General features: G+C 48.9%; 1 protein-coding gene across 7 annotated transcripts in view; it reads left to right on the forward strand.

The window, feature by feature from the left end:
• Positions 1-19,342, forward strand: part of ena (ENAH actin regulator enabled) — a 130,409-nt gene that overhangs the window by 24,665 nt on the left and 86,402 nt on the right. Inside the window, exon 1 of one of the 7 annotated variants that reach the window (XM_075866210.1) lies at positions 12,358-15,887. The exons of the other annotated variants lie outside the window; for them this stretch is intronic. Within the exon in view, the coding sequence (XP_075722325.1) occupies positions 15,817-15,887 (71 nt within the window). The 5' untranslated portion in view covers positions 12,358-15,816. Of the gene's footprint in view, positions 1-12,357; positions 15,888-19,342 lie in introns of those variants that run through there. 7 annotated transcript variants of the gene reach the window in all.

A 19,342-nucleotide genomic window follows, 5' to 3' on the forward strand; every position in this document is an offset into this window, starting at 1 on the left:
TAAATGCGAAATCGAGAACAAATGGTCAGGCCATGTGCGAGCTCTCAAGAGTACAAGGTTGCCAGTTAACGAAACGAGGGTGAACTTGCATGACGGTAGTTATTGCGCGAGAACAAAACGACGACATAGAGACAAGAATGACACGAAAGACCTTTTTGTCTCTGTGTCGTCGTTTTGTTCTCCCGCTATAACTATCGTCATGCCATATTAACTAGCCCAAGCTGCCACACTTTTAAGTGAACTTGCAGTTTTTTTTTTTTTTTGCTAACTGGCAACTTTGTACTCTTGCGAACTGTTCAACGTGTAGTGCGTAGGCAAGATAACTGCTAGTAATTACGAGCAACAGTCTGAATCCAGAGTGGAGGTAAACGGGCGAAGAGAGGCGGAAGGTTTATTGGGCAGACAATTGAGAAGGTTACGGGGGGGGGGGGGGGGACTTCGCCGGTTTGCACATGGCCGAGTTAATTGTAGAAATATTGGAGAGGCCCTTTGCCCTGCAGTGCAGGGTAGTAGAGTTTATCATGATGCTGGTGATAATGATAACCCGCCCTGTGGTCTAGTGGCTAAGGTACTCGGCTGCTGACCCGCAGGTCGCGGGATCGAATCCCGGCTGCGGCGGCTGCATTTCCGGCGGAGCCGGAAATGTTCTAGGCCCGTGTGCTCAGATTGGGGCGCACGTTAAAGAAGCCCAGGTAGTCGAAATATCCGGAGTCCTCCACTACGGCGTCTCTCGTAACGATATAATGATTTGGGGACGTTAAACCCCTCAAATCAATCAATCAACATTGCCGATTGCATGTGAGGAGCTTTTTTTTTTTCACTCTGACCACACGCATACGCGTTGCACCGCGTCAACGTGCGGTTTTTGGACGTGGCGCAGCGCCCTTTCTTTGCGGAGCAAAAGGAAGCGCGGCTACGCGAAGCTGCATGCGTGCCTTCTTTCTCCATAAAAGAAAAGCGCAGCGCCGCGATAAAAAAAAAAAAAAAAAGCGCCGGCGCGTTGCGACGCGTGTTTGTGGTCAGGCCTTTAGTAGCGTAGGCGATCAGCTGCCGCGCTTCTGTCATCTTGGGCGGGGCCTCTCGGGAATTCTTAAGTTATCCGTCAACAGTTTCATCCGATTCCCTCATCGTTTTCCCATTTCGCGCGTTGGTTTACGCGTGCCATTTTATGTTAAGAAAAAAGGGAAAACGTTTGTCCCTTCAAACGACACGTGACGTGGTGCTCAGGAAGCGTCTACGCGCGTCGCTGACAGGGTATACGTAAGGTAAAGGTATACGTGTGTGATGAATAGAAACGGCAACAACAACAAAAAAATCTTGGCACGCACAAAAAACTAATGTACCTTCGTGGAGGTGCACGTGCCTATAAATGCTGCGTGTGCTGCAGCCTTCGCCGCGATTATACCCAGGAAACGGGTTGCGGGGATGTAAGTAGAAGAGGGGGAAGGGGGGTGTGCTTTCCGAAAAGCTACGCATATCCTTTTCTCGCGTAGATGCGCTTCGACGTTGAGCTATGCAGACGACCAGAGAGGTATATATACGCTTTGCCGTCGTTAATGCGTGGCTCGTAACGCGGGCGGCGCCAGACAGCGAAAAGTGGGCCGTGAGATATGCGCATGTTTTTCGTCACCTCACGATTCTCCAGAGAAGAGAGGGCACGCACGCTCAAGGAAAAGCCTATTCCCTTGGCTTGCCGCAACTGCATCACTTTCGGGTCCTTTCCGGCCCCGTCTCTTTGAAAGTGTCATTGTATACACCGTGTGCAGTCAACACGTCTCTTGGCGTTCCCTGTGCCCGCCGTGGGCGTATAGTATCTTATGCCAGCCGTGGGCGTATAGAGGCTATATGAAGGATAGTGCTCGACAGGTGACCCCTAGGTCGCGGTATCGAATCACGGTTGGGAAGGCCGTATTTCGGATGGAGTCGAAAATTCTCCAGGCCCGCGTACTTGAATTTAGGCGCACGTTAAAGAACCCCAGGTGGTCGAAATTTCCGGAGTCCCTCCACTACGACGTCTCTCGTAATCGTATTGTTATTTTGGGTCGTTAGATCTTTACAATTATTATTATTATTATTATTATTATTATTATTATTATTATTATTATTATTATTATTGCGCATATCTATTCTGACCGCGCATACGCAATTCATACGCTTGATGAACTGCGTATATATATATATTCAAAATTTCTTCCATGCATCCATGCATGTATTGGCAATGCTGAAGAATCTACCACCTACATCCATTTAGTCGCGCGCCTTTGTAACCAAGCAAAGGGCCCACGCAAATTTGTAATGCCTTTGTACAGCGTGTTTCAACCATCTTACTGGCACCTACTATTATAAAAACAAACGCATCTTTTCCGCGTGTTGAATTGGCCAGGTGTTGTTCTGAGCCGCCGCAGCACGTCAGGATATTTTATTTGCGATCGTTCAAGCTCGCTAATTAACAGTGATGACTTAATTAGCATTTCCAACTAGAAGCCCTAGAGAGAACGTTTTCTATGCAAAACTTGCAGATAGTAAGCCTATTTTCGGTGTCCACTGCTGGACGAAGGCCTTTCACAATGGAATGTATAAAAAGTATGAACCACGTGCGAACTAGCTCGCCTTTCCGTTCCGTGTTTCGCAGTGGGCCTTTTTCAGTTTACTAGCCTGTGCATACGCAGCGGTGTGACGTCACGTGCGCCTTGATTTTTTGGGGGTGACCGGGTGGCACCATTTCCAAATTATCGAGGAAGAATATCTGGACCACGAGATTTTCTACTGACCTCGGAGGCCACTGACCCCCAGTTTTCACTTCAGTGATCTCCACTCGAGGCGCTGTTCGGACCTGAAAAATGGAGTTACTGTATATCCTACCGCGTATGCTGCATAAATGTAAAATTACTGAAAGTAAGTTTACTGTATATGCATATACGGTAACTTTACTGGAAAAGGCCCGTTTGCCCTGTGCTGCGCTGGCCGACTCCATTTTATGCCCGCAGCATCTCGTGATTTAGTAATCCCGCCCAATTTCGGGGGCCCACTTAGGCTACGCTTTTCCCACGCCTTATTTTGCATTCCGTCACTCTTTACTGACCACCGCCTCTCGTTGCTATCAGTACTGTACGCACATTTCTGGACTACCTCAATCTCTCCGCTGGCCTCGCGGCGCGGCGCTTGCATAAAACAGTAGTGCTGCAGGACTTTCGCTTTGCCCGTCTTCCCACGGAGAAGCGCGGACGGTTCTCCTTCGCGATGGCTGCAGCAGTGAACGCGCCGCCAAGATTCCGCTCCCGATAATGCCGTGGGTCCGTCCGTCGACATCGGCGCGTGGAAGTCGGAACGCGAAGCGAGCGGCAGTAGAGATGAAAAAAAAGAAGAAAAAAAAAAGCATAAGGAACAGAAAAAAAAAAGAACTACGGTTTTACGGCGCGCACGCGTGCGCGCGACGGCGATGACAGGCTTTATCGGTGCGTTGCTTTTGCTCTAAGACTTATCTTTCGTTATGTATGTATATTACAAGTCTGTCTGTCTGTGTGTGTGTGTGTGTGTGTGTGTGTGTGTGTGTGTGTGTGTGTGTGTGTGTGTGTGTGTGTGTGTGTGTGTGTGTGTGTGGCAATTCTTGGCGTGACAGATGGCTTTGATGAGTGGCTGATGGGAGAGCGTGCGACTGGGCGGCGGCGCGCACTTGCAGCTGTGCGTAGATAGATGGGACACGCGCGAATCTACGTTCTCTTCGTTGAGGCGGCGCAAAAGGGGGGCGAGGTCGGTGACCCGGCCCGTGCCTTTGCCACCGTGTGCTCCAGGAGTTGGGGGAGGGGCACCCGTTGTGTACGACGCGTAGTGGTTATATTGTGTGGTGCGTACAGCGCACAATGTGTGCGAGCTTGGTGTTTCTTTGTGTGTGTGTGTGTGTGTGTGTGTGTGTGTGTGTGTGTGTGTGTGTGTGTGTGTGTGTGTGTGTGTGTGTCTGTCGAAACAGTCGTGTGACGAGATTTGTTCGCCGTTAATCACACTCGCAGCCCGGCGCGGTGGCTTATCGGAGGGATTATGGAAGGATTAGCCATCCGGTGGTGGCTAAGCTGTCTCGTGCTTACTTCTTCTTTTAAGTCTGTGTGACGCGCGCCTTCTCTTCGTTTCTGATTGGCTCGGGGCGTTGCTTGCTGTAGGAAGTGCAGTGCTTCGTGAGGAGCAGTCTTGTACGCCTGGTCTTTGAAACTTGTGGGCAGCCGACCTCGAGATCTGGGTAGAGGTCGGTTCGTCGTCACACGTACGGCACTCGAGCAAAATATGTTCCACTGTTTGGATTGAGTCTGAGTGGTTGCGGTGTGGACTTGCTGCTTAATTGGAGAGGCGTATACCGTCAGCTGTTTCTATAGGCAGTGCGTAGATGAAGGTGATGGTATACTGTTTCCACATGGTAGATTCAGTAAAGGAAGAACGAAAGAGCCTTTGGAACCTTCCGACGCCATCATTGTATCGTTAGTGCACACAAATCCTCTAAATACGAGCGAATCTCAAGTGACTGTTGCAGCAGTCACTTGCAATAGAGCAGCATATTGTGCGTGGCGAGTTGCAATAATCTATAGCCTAACTTTAATTGGACAAAAGCATTAGGCGTGTTCGTGCGCTAGCTACGCCGATATTTCCTGTGTTTAATGTTTTACCGTGCTTATATTGGTGTGTTTGGTTTAAGCCTGGACTTTCTTTAGTATATACGGACTGTTTGGCAAAGAACTCAGTGATGGCAATCTATCCTACACAAACACGTATAACTTGCAGCTCTGCATCTTCGCTGCAAACTTTTTACTTTAATTAACTCAGAGGCCTTCAACTGCGGCGCAAACGTGTCAAAGCTCTAGAAAAAAGTGAACTGAAACATAATGAATCGTATCTTTTTGGTTGTCCGTTTCTTCTGTTTTGCCATGTTGCCTGTTTAGAGCACACCGTGGGACTTCTTTCTTTCTTAGAAAAAAAAAAAATGAAGCTAGGGCATCCTCTCACAGAGCTAGCTATGCGGATGGGTTTTAAGTTTCCTCTGTCCGGGAGCGGACTTCGCGTTGGGAACTTTCCTCTTGTCATCTCTTTTATCGTCATCTTTTTTGTGGTTATTTGTTTTCTAGTTTTTTTCCTTTTAGCATTTGTGTTCTTTCTTGCTTGTGTCAATGTCCTACGTTAACGCCTGCAGTGTCGCGACGAGTTGCTTCGAATCGTCAGTCACACGTCGCCATGTTAGGTGCGCGCGTTTTTTTCGTCAATTTCACGTAGAACATTCCAGTGCGGTAAATACTTTTTTTTAATCTGACGACAATGCCTGACATTCCAGAGTGAGTTGCTTCCTTGGGACATCAGTCAATCGTGCCCAACTGGAAAGCTGTGCGGTATGACTGAATTGTTTCGTGTTTGTGCCAGAAATTAAGACAAAATAGTCTGTCGGCTACATATACTTTATAGCTGGTTGAGGATCACATTGAACTCTTCAATATTTTTTCTGTACTCGAACGAAAAATTCTGATAATGCGAACAAAATTTGAGGACTTGCTAATACTTTGATATATCTCCCACTTAGCTCTAATGTTTATAGGAACGCTCGAAGACGCGCTGAACAAGTTTTCACTCGTTCATCCGGTGTTGTGAAACGCGGATTTCTATTCTTTCGGGCGCCAAATACGAGACAAAAATCGCTATGAGTGAGGAAAAATGGAAAAGAAACTTTCTCGATTTCGAAATTTCTGTCAGAATCTTCGCGGTTTAGGCACATGCGACAACGTTGTGGACATCATAAATTACACATGTCTTGGTCGCGTTTTTTTTTTCGAAATCTTGCTCTGAAGGCTTGACCACACGTGCGCGCTGCAGCGCGCGGCTTCCTGACGCGGTGCTGCCACCTCTCCCCATGGAAAGAGAGAGTGTAGCTACGTACTCTCTCTCTCTCTCTGCTGGGAGAGGGCGTGGCACTGTGCCAGAAAGCCGCGCGCTGACGCGCTGCAGCGCGCACGTGTGGTCAGGAGTTGCAGTGTCCTTGACGACCCTTTCTGAGTATAATGACGACTAGCTTTATTTTTAAAAAAAGAAAAGGTTCTACGTCTCATGTCGAACGGGCTATGCCACAATAGCCCGTTTACGAAACGCTTGTGTAAGTCTTTGCGTAAGCGCTTTTTGTCGGCACAGCACGGGTATTATCAGGACCGCGTATACAAACAACGAAAAGTAATTCGAGTGCGTTCCGCCAAACTGGCTGTCGCTTGTGCTACTTGAAAAGGTGTATAGATAATCTTTTCCTGAAACGAAGTGCTTATTCGTCTCTTCTGTAACGAGAGTGGACATTAATAGAAAAAAGAGTGGACGCATGGGGCGAAGCTGCTCGCTGTTTCGGGATTTCTGGCAAGTGAGAGACTGCGGTCTCGATGACCACCGTGTGTAGTCCAGTGCAGTGATCAGTCTGCCCCTCCTCCTCTCCCTCGTTCCCAATCTTACACCTCCAGTGCAGGGTAGTGAACCTCGTGCTCCTTTGGTTGATTTCCACTAATTTAACCTCCCCCCCCCCACGTCAGGAGTAAGCCCTCTGTACCGACATCGTTTCATATAAAAGTCATTCATGTTGCGTCGTATAGGTTTAGATAAATTCTTTTCGTGTTTCCTCGTTATTGGCCGGAAGCTGCATGCATCGTTAGCTATATTTCCCTTCACGCTCTCCCCTTCTTCCTCACTCGGATGAAGTTCTGGGCAGTTTATGGATTACAACGCCGTCCGACTCGCTTCCCCTAATTACTCCTCTATGCAGGGAAAGCGACGAATTAAAGGGGAAGAGACGTGGCATAAATTGGGGGAGAGGAGGTGCATTATGATATTGGGGAATGTCCGGGCGGAGGCCTTGCGTGTATGAATGCAAATATACATGGGGAAAAAGGCTGCGGGAACGTTCTGTACAGCGGCGACCTCTGCGGGAAGAGTGCGCTGACCGGAGAAGAGGGGGAAGAACGGTGCCCGGGGTGAGAGCATCGCCCGCTCCCGGGCTTCCTTTCTTCCGGTTCCGGTTGGCCACGCTATCCGCCGCCGCCGCCGGATCAATGCACTCTTGTGTTCTCCCAACGGCGTCTGGCTCGGCTGCACGGGACGAGGGAGAGGATATGTTTGTGGAGTCGGCGACGCGGAGTTGAAGGCACCTCTCCTCCTCATCCTGTGCGTCCCGTTTTGTTTTTTCCGTCTCCTCCATGCTTCCCTAAATTTTAGAACGAGAAAGGCGAGGGAGATATGAAAGGTTTTCGGAGGCGACTGTCGTATCGGATATGGTATTGAATATATAACAGCGTAGTGTGGTAGGGCTTGACGGCGCTAGACTGGGCGCGTCGGGTGTAATAGGCGTCCCCGTTACGGGAGATGAAGGGTGAAGGAATCTGAACTCGAGCTGGTTGGAAGTTGGAGGGATATAAAGCGTGTAATGAACCCTCCTGTAAAACGCATGTGCCTGAAATTTGGAAACTTGAAACGGTACAAAAAAAAAAAGATGAGAGACAGAGTCCTAGAGATTACGGAAGCGCAATTTTTGTAGTGTGTGTGTGTGTGTTTCTCATTTGAACTGAATGTGTTCTCTCTCATCTCTCTTGACAGTCTCTGCGAACCCTTGAACCCATCATTGCGTGATATCGTACGCGGATGGGTGGCTTATTTATAAAAGGCTGAATCTGGTATGCGGCTGTAGTGATATTTACGTACTTCTCCGAGGTTAAATACGCCTCTTTAACTCTGGCTTTTGTGTGTGTGTGTGTGTGTGGTCGTACGTGTTTTTCAAATGAGATAAATGCTTTGACGGGAGTAGCCTAATTGTTTAGACACAAATGCGTCTCCTGTCTTTTTCAGAGCCGTCGCTGCACCGTCGGTTCGTAATGATGCGTGGACTAATTGAGTCGTTTATTGCGCGCGCGAGTACGAAAAAAAGAACTGGAGCGATGGGCCTTTGATTGGTGCTGGGCTGAATTATTGATGTGAAACGCGTGTTGTTGTTCGAAGAATCGATTGGAGCTGCATACCTGCTGTTCGTTCTCGACCATTGAACGAACGACAGCGTGCCACAGCCTCTCGGCCTTCTGGGTAATTCGTACCGCTCGTTTTGAGCGCGTGGTCATCCCCTATCTTTTGCAGCCTCGGTTTCTGTCTTCAAAAATTCTGTCCATTGTCTATATGTCTACGTATAACTGACGTACAGCATGTTCCTCGTCACCATAAGATACAATTTACGAGCACTCCACTCATTTTTGCTGTCCGTTTTAAAGGAATTTCCCGAATTTTCTACTGCTGGGCACCTCCAGTTATGTCAGTGTTTGCATCTGCATGTGTTGTAAAGAGCTCTCGTGTCCTTGGAATAGCGTATACCTGCCCTTCCTCCTTTTGTACTCCTCCTCCTCCTTTTACGTCTTGATTGTGCAGTGTGTAGCCTTTCGGATTCTTTTTCGCACTTTATTTGTGTATAGTTCTTTTAAATGTGTTTTTATGAAACTCTTGTACTCCTCATAGTCAGGAAACCTGTTGAATTTCGGGTTCGTGAAATATAAGAAGTTCTTCTGGCAGTTGCTGTTTGATTGTTGGTATAATGAAGTTGTGTGCGCTGCATTGAACATTTTACGTGAATTCTGTTGTAACTGACCGTATATAGGCTGTGCTTATTACTTGATGGGATCCCTACTGAATACCTTACAGTATCGCTCATCTATGTTATAATACTAATCTGGCAGGCATATTCCCGCTGTGAATGTCGTATGCCGCCAATGTCAGGGTCTTCGAGGACCCAGTTCAACTGCCTGCAAAAAAGTTTTCAGCCCTCAAGACTGTGCGGAATTTCCCGTTGTAATAAACATTTGATTTGTATGATTGATTAATTGGAATCAATCTGCTGTTGGTTCATCTTTGTGTTGTGGGATTCCACACGAGGTGGACGAAAAAGTGAGCGCATCAAGTTGACGCGTCGCAGGCACTATTGAAACTTTGCGTGTGATTATCTTCAGTAGACTGAGGCTTACTTGTGTGAACGTATTTCCATGTCCATTTATCTAGGCTCTTTTCTGGTCTGTCTGAAGTCATTCCTGTATTGAGTGGCTCGTCATTATGCGGAGGCTAATGCCGCTACGAAAGCGCGAAGTACGAGTAAAGGTACTGGGATGATCACAAATCGCTTTCTCTTCCCTCGCTTCTGATCTCTGTGTTTGTTTAGCTTGTTCTCAATTGTCATCATCATCATCATCGTCACCGTCATCAACATGTCCTGTGTTTGCTGCAGAACGGCTTCTGTCAATGATCTCCAGCTCACCCTGTCCTCCGCCAGCTGTATGATTTCATTTTTACGCCTCTAAGTTCTTTGACTTCGTTCCGCCTAAAGGCCTGACCACACGTGCGCGTTGGAGCGCGTCAGCATGACCTCGCCCTCCATAGGAAGAGGGCGCGCGCTTCGCGTCACCGGTCCACACGTGCGCGCTGACGCGCTGCGACGCGTGCGGGTGGTTAGGCCTTAACCCTCTGCCGTCCACGGCCCCACTTCCGATCTTTTATCCACTCAGATGTTCTTACTGGCCATCTGACATCTATCCCCATTACGTGACCTATAGCTCGCCCATGGGTCCATTTTTCTTTCCTTTTAATGTCTTCTAAAATATTGGCTACCCCTGTTTACTCTTTCATTCACTGCTATCTTCCTATTGCGTAAGGTTACTTTAGTTTCATTGCGTGCTGGGTGGTCCTTAGCACATACTCGAGTTTTTAGTCATTATCCAGGTTTAAGCCTCGCATGTCAGAACTAGCAAAACAAAATGGTTGGACAGTCTCCGCTTTAGTGACGTGCATGGGGTGTTACAGGCGAGCAATGGAGAATGTCTGCTGTTTGCGCACCGTCCCATCCATTTATCGTTTGGTGGACTTCGTTTACATGGGCAAAGTCCTCCAATAATATTCGGTCTTGATAGACATACTTTCTAATGATTCCGTAGTCCGGTCGTCTATCACGAAATCTGGTTTTAATTGTTGCTATCTAAGGTTGGGTTACCCGATGAATGCTTTAATCGGAAATGAACCTTCTGGGCGTCTGATGTTGTGGTTCGATAAGTGCAGTCTTTGTCGGAAATTCTCGTCTATATAAATTTTATTTCACGTGCCCACCCGGAGTACCTTTCAAATGCTTAACGCGTTCTGTGAGGCCATACTTACTACCACTCTGCTGCTTGCTGCATGCACGTGCGTTGAAAATCTTGGTAAACGTTTGCCCCAGTTAGAACAGGCCTTTTAAAAGCGTTAGTTCGAACCTTATAGCCCTCAATTGCCGTTTCTCAGGCAGGAAATTTATGATGCACTGTCGTACGTTACCTCCCTGGTGTTTTTTTTTTTTTTTTACGGCTGCGTGGACATCGAACTGCTGTTAATAAAAATTTGCTCTTGTCTGGCTTTTGTCTTCATTTTTTTAGCCACAAACTGGCCAGCTGCTATAGTGCCGCGTTGTGAAAAAAAAAGACAAAAAAGAAAAAAAAATAAATTCCGGCAGGTCCTAGGTATGGTGAATATCTGTTTCATGCAGGTTTTTATTACGAGCTGGGATCTATTGAATTATTTTCTGCTGCAGCTTTTCATTTCTCAATCGCCTAATTTTAAGCGATGTGAGCTGGGACATATCGAATCGTTTTCTTTTGTTGCAGCTTTTCATTTCTCTAATTAGCTCGTTTCAAGCGATGCGTGCTTGAAACATTGCATTTGCGACGTCTTGAAGGGCATGAAAGACATCTAATGGATTTTACTGGTATTCCATGCTCCTGTGGGTGTCGTCCCTGGCTATGTATACATATGCCGACAAAACCCGGACAGAAACGATATTGCTAGCTCGGAGACCCTTTGAGGAAGTGTGTCCTAGTATTGCCTCATTATAGCTCCTGCACACCCACAGACCACTACGTGTTTTCGCCTCCTAATCATATGCAGCTTCACTGTACAAGAATATGCACCATAGGTGCGAAGCGACGCCTTTGTGTAGAAAGGTTCCCGAACAGGTAAGAGCAGGCTTTTGCTCAGCTGCCCACCGCTCCCTCATTTTTCTTGGTGAGCCTGAATGCATGCTGCAGTTTCTACCCTACGTAGTTTCTGTAGTATGATAATAGGAGGGGGACGAGAACTGTTCCCCGGGGAGTCCCATTATTCTCACTCGCGCGCTGCGTATATAGAACCAGGATTAAACATTCACGTCTGGAGGAGAAAAAAAAGAGGAGCTCAGTGGGAACGCATGTGATGCATCCCTAATAAGTTGCGCGTAATATATTCCCCATTTTCTCGCCCTCTGTGCGCGTGAAAGGTAGAGGCACGACTATGGCGGAGAATTTTGGAAAGTGATACGCGAAATGGCGCCCAGTCTTCTCCGTGCATGCAGGACACGCGATCTGTCTCCTTTAATGAAACGAAAGCCCCACATAAAAGGGTGTCGTCGAGGTGAACGGTTGGAACCCCGTGATAGGGAGGCGTTATTTTAGTACTCGTCTTCCCTATTTGGTATGAAATTTCCCAGCTGAATACTTATTCTCGTGGATCAAGGGTTCTATATAAAGGCTTCTTGGCTTCACCGCACCCGTGTTCGTTATTCTGCCGTGTTCGCACGCGCGCGTGTTTTAGTTTGATTTGGTTTTGGGAGGTGGTTGGAAACTTTTCATCCCTATTGGGGAAGATGGCGTGCCTTCGCCTCTTGAATAAATGGACGAACGTTTTTCAGACGGATGAAAAACGGCGCACGCTGTGCTCTTCTACGAAGTCATGCGGGCGTTATCGTGAATTTGCCGAAAGAGAAACCCGAAGCCGAGGCAGTGTTCTTCCATATTTTCCCATTTTGTCGTTTTCCCTTCCGAACGAGAAGTGGGAAAACCTGCTCCGGAAGGAAGGAAGGCATAGTGTGCATTTCCCTCCTTTTACGGAAACGATATGTTTGCTTCGGAGTGGTGGCGCGCCGTCTGCACAGTGTTCCGTTCCTAACAGGGAAACGCCCTCTTTGCATTTTGTATGCGTTCGTAGCTATGTATGGGGGAGCTCGAGTAAAATGGGGATGTCTGTTTTTCGGGAGAACCGAAGTGGCGAAGGATCTGTGGGAGTTCCTTTCCCTAAACGGTGCTTTTTCTTCGAAGTGCGTCGTATAAAAGGGAACGATCGAGTGGAAGAGAAGGGAAAGGGGTGTTGTTTGTGCGCACCGTCTCGGTAAAGGGTTTACCCTTTTCTGGTGCGTTGGACTGGGTATGCGCGGCTCGATGTGCCGAGACGTGAAAAAAGAGGGATGAGGGCCGGAAGATGTTGCGGCGCGTAAATGGGAGGGGGAAAAGGGGCAGCTAGAGAAGAGGGAGCGACGCTCGAAGCGCCGCCGCTTCTCCGGCTGCAAAGGCTCGACAGGATTCCGGAGGAGGTGTTCGGCTGGACTCCGCGGAGCGCAGCTGCGGATGCTGCTGGGAAAAGGGGAGAGACATTTTGAGGGAGGGTGGTCCGGTCTTCCATGCCGTTTGTTTTTATCGCTACATGTAGTCTCGGGCTTGGTCCCTCTTTCCCTAGAACCGTAGCCAGCCGCGTTCTCAGTTCGTTTTTGCCTCGTTCTCTCTCTCCGTCTTCCCTTCCGTCCCGTCGCTCCCTTTCGCCGCATCGGCTCTCTCCGGTATTTCTGGCTCAGTCTAGCGCGGCGGCGCCGTCGGCGTCGCGCGAGCACGCCTAGCCTAGCGTTTTCCCCGTCGACGACATCGGTTGCTCAACGTCTGTCGGCCGGCCCCTCCCTTTCTTGGGTCTGCTTCGGACTCGCTCCCGAAAAACTGCGCAACCGACTGTACCGTACCGTACCGCAGTGTGGTGTCCCGTTGTGGTGTTCGTGGTGGCGTCCGCTTGGCTGCGAATGGTCTAAGATTGTGTTGCGTGTGTGTGCTAATTGGACCGCTGAGTGGTAGCGCTGTGCTTTTGTGGTGTTCGTGCTTTCTTAGCCTGGTACGCTTCGGTGGCGGACGTGGCACTTAATTGGGTCACACCGGCGGGAGGTTTTTTGAAAAGGAAATTGTAGTGGCGCCCTTACGAAATCGTGAGCGGGCCAGTGCCGTCTGCTTCGCCGGACTCGCTCCTGAACGAAATCGCCTTTGCGGTACCGCAGCGTGCTTTCCCATTTCTCCTCGTTTTGTTCCCCCACGTTTCCACTATTAGGTTCGTGTTCTTTTCATTGCTTTTGTGAGCAGTAAGAAGTGAAACTGAACCTGCTTTGGGGCACGCCATCTTCAAGCTGATTGTGAACTTTCGAAACTGTTTTGAGTCAGCCGAGCATTCACGTTCATGCCGCTTGCTGTCGATCCGGTAACTGAGGTCTTGTCTGTTGCCAGAGTTCGTTTGCAAATACACGAAGAAGACAAGGGCATTTGCCGCATGCGGCGAATAGATAAAACTTGCGTCTTATCCCACTACTTCGATCTTTAATTCCCTGGTGTGTGCGCTGCCTACTCGAGCCTAGTTAAGAACGAGTGCAATAAAAAAAAAAACCTGTGCGTGAGTCTAGTCGTCAGGGGGAGCTCGTTCAAAACGTTTTTTTTTTTCGTCTTTCGAGTTACTGCGCTCCGGTCCCTGCGGACCGCGCTTGGCGAGCCCTTTGCAGCGACCGATCCTCCTGCGCGTTGTCCATGTATGGGCGTGGTCGCTCTTTAATCCCTCTCAATTTTTAAGGCGGTACCCCTTAAGCCGCGCGTTCTCGCGTCTCGGCACCCCGACGAACTGCGAGGCAATTTAAGCGTGCACGCTCAGAACATACGAGTTCCAGGCGAACTTCTCGCCGCTCCCCGCGGGAGACTGCAGACGTGACTGATTGGTGGCTGCCTCGCGGGAGACGAGGATCGGCCTGTTGCCTCGACAACGAAGACGACGTCTTCGCGCTTATTTCGACGTCCGGTCGGCCTGCTCTTGCTTCTCGTCGGTGGTTGCCCGAGGTCTTCGACACTTCAAGCTCTTGGGCTTCGCTTGTGTAGACGTCCGCGAAGTCGTCTAGACTGTTGGTCGCTGTCCGCAGGAGGTCTTCGATGCGACGTCTCGTCAGACATCTTATGTCTAAACTTTCTTCGTTGGATTTAGGCGCTGTTCCAGTGGCACGTCGTTTTGATTGTATGCAGCCGGTCTTGTTCTCCGCATAGTGACTTGGTAACTGTATTGCGGTTCTGATCGTGTGGTTTGTTCACGTCATAGGCTCTTACCGCGACGTCGTGATTGTTGCCTGTTACGCACTGGTTCGAGCTTCTTTGTTTCGCTCGTGATCTCGTGGTTTCTTGCGCAGTCGTTAATACTTCTGCGTATTTATGAATGACTGACCGTTGCCCATTGGTTTACTGTCATCCATTGTCCATTAGGGACAACATTTGAATCCTTGTGTATATAAGCTGTGGCATAAAACATGTTCTGGAGCGCGAATAATTCGACGGTTGATACAAGGTCTGGCCTGCCCCGATCTATACGGCAGGCGTAAACTTGAGCGGGTAGAATTCAAAGTGAGGTTCCGCGTTTCGAGCCATTTTTTTTGCCCGCTACAAAATAACCACGCGAAAGGACACTCCGGCTCTTTTTCGTGACAAGCCGGTGGTTCCAGCATCGTCTCCGGTTTCGAGGCTCGCGTCCTTCTTTTGTGTACTTTTACAGCGGGTTTCGGGTGGCGCTCGCATTTCGTTGACGCATTTGTTAGGCTTTTAAAAGGTCACGCAACCCTCGCGAAGTTGTTTTTTGTATTTTTTTTGCTCGTCGCTGTTGGGACGGATGTCGCTTTCTCGTGTGCCTCGAGCTGTTGTCGGAGAAAAGTAACGGCGCAGTGTAGGGCGTATCTATCTATATAGCGTTTTCGGTGCCGTTTTTTATCTGTCGTTGAAGAAAGAAACCCGACTACGGAGAACGCCCGGCGCCCGAAAGAAAAGGGTCGGCTCGAGTTGGCATTTCGCTTTATGGCTTCTCGTTGTTGGGACGACCAAACTTGGACGGCGCACCTTTTGTGTATCGACTGAGCGTCGTCTACGTGGCTGCGCAGCGTCTTTGGTCCAGACTCATCGTGGACGATGTATCGACCGTATTGTGCCTGAAGGCTGCCGGTTGCTGCACCACTGAGTCGCGCACGGAAGTTTTAGCAGAGAACATTCTTCTACTTCCTCGGAAGTACTGACCTGTGGTACTTCGAAGTGCTGGCTGTGTTGCACTGGAGCGCCAACAGAGTTGTGAAGCGTAGAAAAGTCTCCTCTAGGTAACTGTGGTCATTCGGATTGCCCTGTCGACGACGACTGTTGGCGTGGTTTTTTGTTGAGCTACACACGGTGCGCCTGCGCGCACCTTTGTGGGTTATGTAAGCGGCTACGGACACTCTTTGTGTGGATTGCGTGGTATAAAACTGCGTCTTCGGCCATCCCCTGTCGGCTAGCTGTGCGGCACAAGAGGCGGCTGCAGTCCTGCAGAAGCGTGTTCTTCAAAGAACTGCTTTGCCGCGTCATTGACTACAGTCACGTGGTTTTACCGAGTTACACAGTGCGCAAATTTAGGACCCTCTAAGGACCTCTTGTCTTTCTCGCTGTGTTGCTCTCAGGCACAAGTGTGACGTAGAAGACCGCGTGTTCGTTAAACCATAAGCGGGAAAACTTCGCCTGGAAATAATATTTCACCGCACTCGTACAGTATCGATAGCGGTTCCTCGAGAGAGTGCTTCGTGGAGCTCCTGGAGACAGCTAAGGCTTCCGGGAGCCTCTTCTGTGTTTTTATATGTGCTTGGGCCCGGTGGCATAATTGTGTGCCCGTGTGTTTGTGACGTCAGCTCTGCGCCTTTGACGCGATTGGTGGATGTTCTGCTGCGCCATGGTGCTCACTACGGGCACCGATTCGCTGAACCGACGCCACAGCGTTCCCGACGGGTGAGTTAGTTTTGATGCGTTGATGTCGATTGCTCGTTTGATTGGAATCGGGGGAGGAGGGTCGTCTCTTTCCTACGATTGAAATGATGTTAGAAATTATAGAGAACGTCTGTTTCATTGCGCTCACCGCAGGCACGCTTAGTTCCTCGTCTTCATATTAAGATCTTATTTGTAAGGGTACAGGTGTCCGCATTTGTCCCGTTTGTGCTCTTATGGTGCTTTTTTATCATCATCTCAAACGAAGGAGCTCAGGAGGGTTTGCGATATCTCTGTCCTCTGTCCGTCGCTACATGCGGGTCAGATCAGCTGTCCGCGCAATCGCTAAATAGTCGCGGTGCTAGCGGCGTTTTACGTTTCTCAAAAAAAATATATATATATATATATATCCAATGACAACATTCGGTAGCGTATAGCACAATGTGTGAACATAAAAAATGACAGAAAAAAAGGCGGCTGACCTTTTTACTCCCCCCCCCCTTTTTTTTTCATGTGCTACACGGAGGTCATGAACCGAGATCTTCTCACCCAAGCTCTTGTAGGCAGCATTCGAACTGTGTGTTCTTTCCACATTAAACATAAAATCGCATGCTGTTACAGAATGACAATTTGTGCTTGTGTGGATTGGAACTGACATGTTCACTTATACAAGCATAAAGGTTATGGTAGAGGGGGAGTGGGAAAGACATGTTGTCAAGAAGACGCAGGTCTGGTTTAATTTTTGCTAGTCCGTTCCGAAAAAAAAAGATGTCAAGAAAAATCAAGAAAGAAAACAATGGGAAGTGCGTTGCCGTCCATTGCACGACCATAATCGGTCACATTACGATCTATTTGACATGCTGTAGGCAGAGATATTGACCCGAACGTAGATATAGTGCACGTTGCTTGTGGACTGCAATAAAGTGCTTATTTGTGCTTTTTTTTTTTTTTTGCATGTCCCAAGGAAACAAGCATCAGCGTTTGGCACGCCTCCGTCTCTGTGTTGTGGTTTGCGCTGTTTCTCCTTTGCTAGTGGACGTCGTAGTGTTCTCGATGATTGCTAGTGGACGTCGTAGTAGTTACGATGATTGCTAGTCGTTGTAGTGTTGGCTAGTGGACGCCGTGGTGTTCACAACTAGAGTTGCCAAGGCAGCAGCGTATTCGAAGTCCTGTTGCATATGGTTCGTGTATGGTATTGAGGCAGGTCAGTGCACCCGTTTCCGTATGGAATTGGAGCATGTCTCTATAAGTCACTTCAAGCTCACTCCCGCAAGATAGGCGCATATACGATAGCTCTCACGTGACGTCATGGTCACACCTTTATAACTCAGTGATTCGCCAACATGGCGGCCTTTATGACGTCACGCAGAGTAATCGCATCGCGCTTGACCTGCTTCAGTGGTCTCTGTTTTCGTGGCCTCGTCAATAACGAGAGAACTTGCAAGTTATGTGATGATAACATCAACACGGGACGTCAGAAACCTTGCGTGTGCCATGGGGCGCACCAACGTGGCGGTTTCAGTGACGTCAGAGCGAGGCGTCTATATACAGGTATAGGTGAAATGCAGTAGGAAGATACAGCGTTACTGCTATTAGCGGTGCGGTGTGCACAGAGGAAGTCCAATGCTCGAAAATGGGCGGTGGGGCAGGCAGGTGCGTGACGGGTGATAGATTTCCACGGCAGCGGAAGCGCCGGTTCTTACTATATATACTTGGCTCTCCAAGGAAGAGTGTAAGAAAGCGTGAAGGAAAGGAGAGAGGAAGCACACGTAGATTTCTTCGCCAGTTGGCGTAAGCGTGCGCTGGAGCGTGACTCCGCCGATGCCGAGTTATCTGCGGAGGTCTCGACGGGTGACGCACCCGTCGCCCTACTTTTTAGGTGTCGTTTGTGGAGTGGCATGCGTGCTTTAAAGAAAAAAAAAAAACCATCGCCTCCGAGACCATTCGCACGCGCTGCCCCATACGATGCGCTGCTTTCGAGAAGTCGTTATAGACATATTTTTTTAGCCATTGCCCCCGAGATGGTCTGCGCTTCCGCTGCCACTCTAACGCGCTGTTTTCGGCAAATAGTGCGTTTAACGACTTCCCCATTCCTTCTTTTCACCTTTCTACAATTACGTTCGCATCGTTTTAGAGCGTGGCCTTTGCGATTGCTATAATTTGCTTTGGTCATAGAGTTTCATACGATAACACACAGAGGAAGCTGACGCGACGATCTTTCAACCGCTGCAGGGGAAGGATAGGAAGGACGGGCTTCGGATTGGATGGCGTTAGCTGGAAAACCGTCTACAGGTGTTTTTATTTTGCAGTTTCAGTTTCGTTCTTCGCACATCGTGGGTATAGTGGGGTGCATTGCAAAACACTCCACCTGTGTTCAAAGAGGCTGAAGACAGCTAGCTGTCTTGGTTTAGCTGCGACGTTGCAGCTTTGTAGGTTCCGCGCCATTCAGGATATTGCATGAAAGCGCGTTTTGTCGAAAGTCGTTCAAGTCAACTGCAAAACGACAACGAAGCTAAGTAGATGGCACTGCCAAACTCCTGTGACTCGACATCACAAGACAAAGAGAGATGAATTGGGGGCCAGGCCACTTGGACAGACATACCTGGCGCCGAAGCGGACGATACTCAATAGAGCAATGTAACTTCCATAAATAAATAATCCATACCTTTGAGGGAAAAAACAAAACAAAACGAGCGTGTTTGTTTTCAATCGTACAAAAATAATGCATGTTATTCTTATGCTGAATCTGAAAAATAGTGGAAGAGCAATGCGTCCCCTGGTGATTGAATGCCCTTCGTATCCCGCCATACCCACCCCATCCCCACGCCACCCGAGACGACTGGGAAGCCGTCCTGCTCGGCTGCTCTGCCCAAAAGGCATTGGTGGCTAGAGCCCGGGCTGCCGCAGAAGCTGTAGGATACCGGACTGAGAATCCCGTCTGGTATTTTTGGAAGGTGGGCCCTGCAGGCTCGCCTCATCCATGCATGTCACTGTATAAATATATCAGTAAATGTTTTCCACCACCGCCACCAGATAGTCTTTCGTGTTGTACTTGAACTCAGAAGTTTTCGACATGTCTGTCCTCCGCCGCGGTGGTCTAGTGGCTAAGGTACTCGGCTGCTGACCCGCAAGTCGCGGGATCGAATCCCGGCTGCGGTGGCTTTATTTTCGATGGAGGTGGAAATGCTGTAGGCCCGTTTGCTGAGATTTGGGTGCATGCACGTAAGAACCCCAGGTGGTCGAAATTTCCGGAGCCCTCCACTATATACGGCGTCTCTCATGATCATATGGTGGTTTTGGGACGTTAAACCCCACGAATCAATCAATCAATCATTGGTCATGCTTGTTTGTCTGTCACATAAAACGATTGAGCCACCCGGTCAATGTTTGAAGCACTTGCTGAACGCCCAACCACCTTGAACTGGTGGCTGCGTTGACACTGGTGAACATAGTCTATCAAAAAGCAAATATTACGCATA

This window comes from Rhipicephalus microplus, chromosome 6 (assembly GCF_043290135.1).
Source record: "Rhipicephalus microplus isolate Deutch F79 chromosome 6, USDA_Rmic, whole genome shotgun sequence".
NCBI lineage: Eukaryota > Metazoa > Arthropoda > Arachnida > Ixodida > Ixodidae > Rhipicephalus > Rhipicephalus microplus.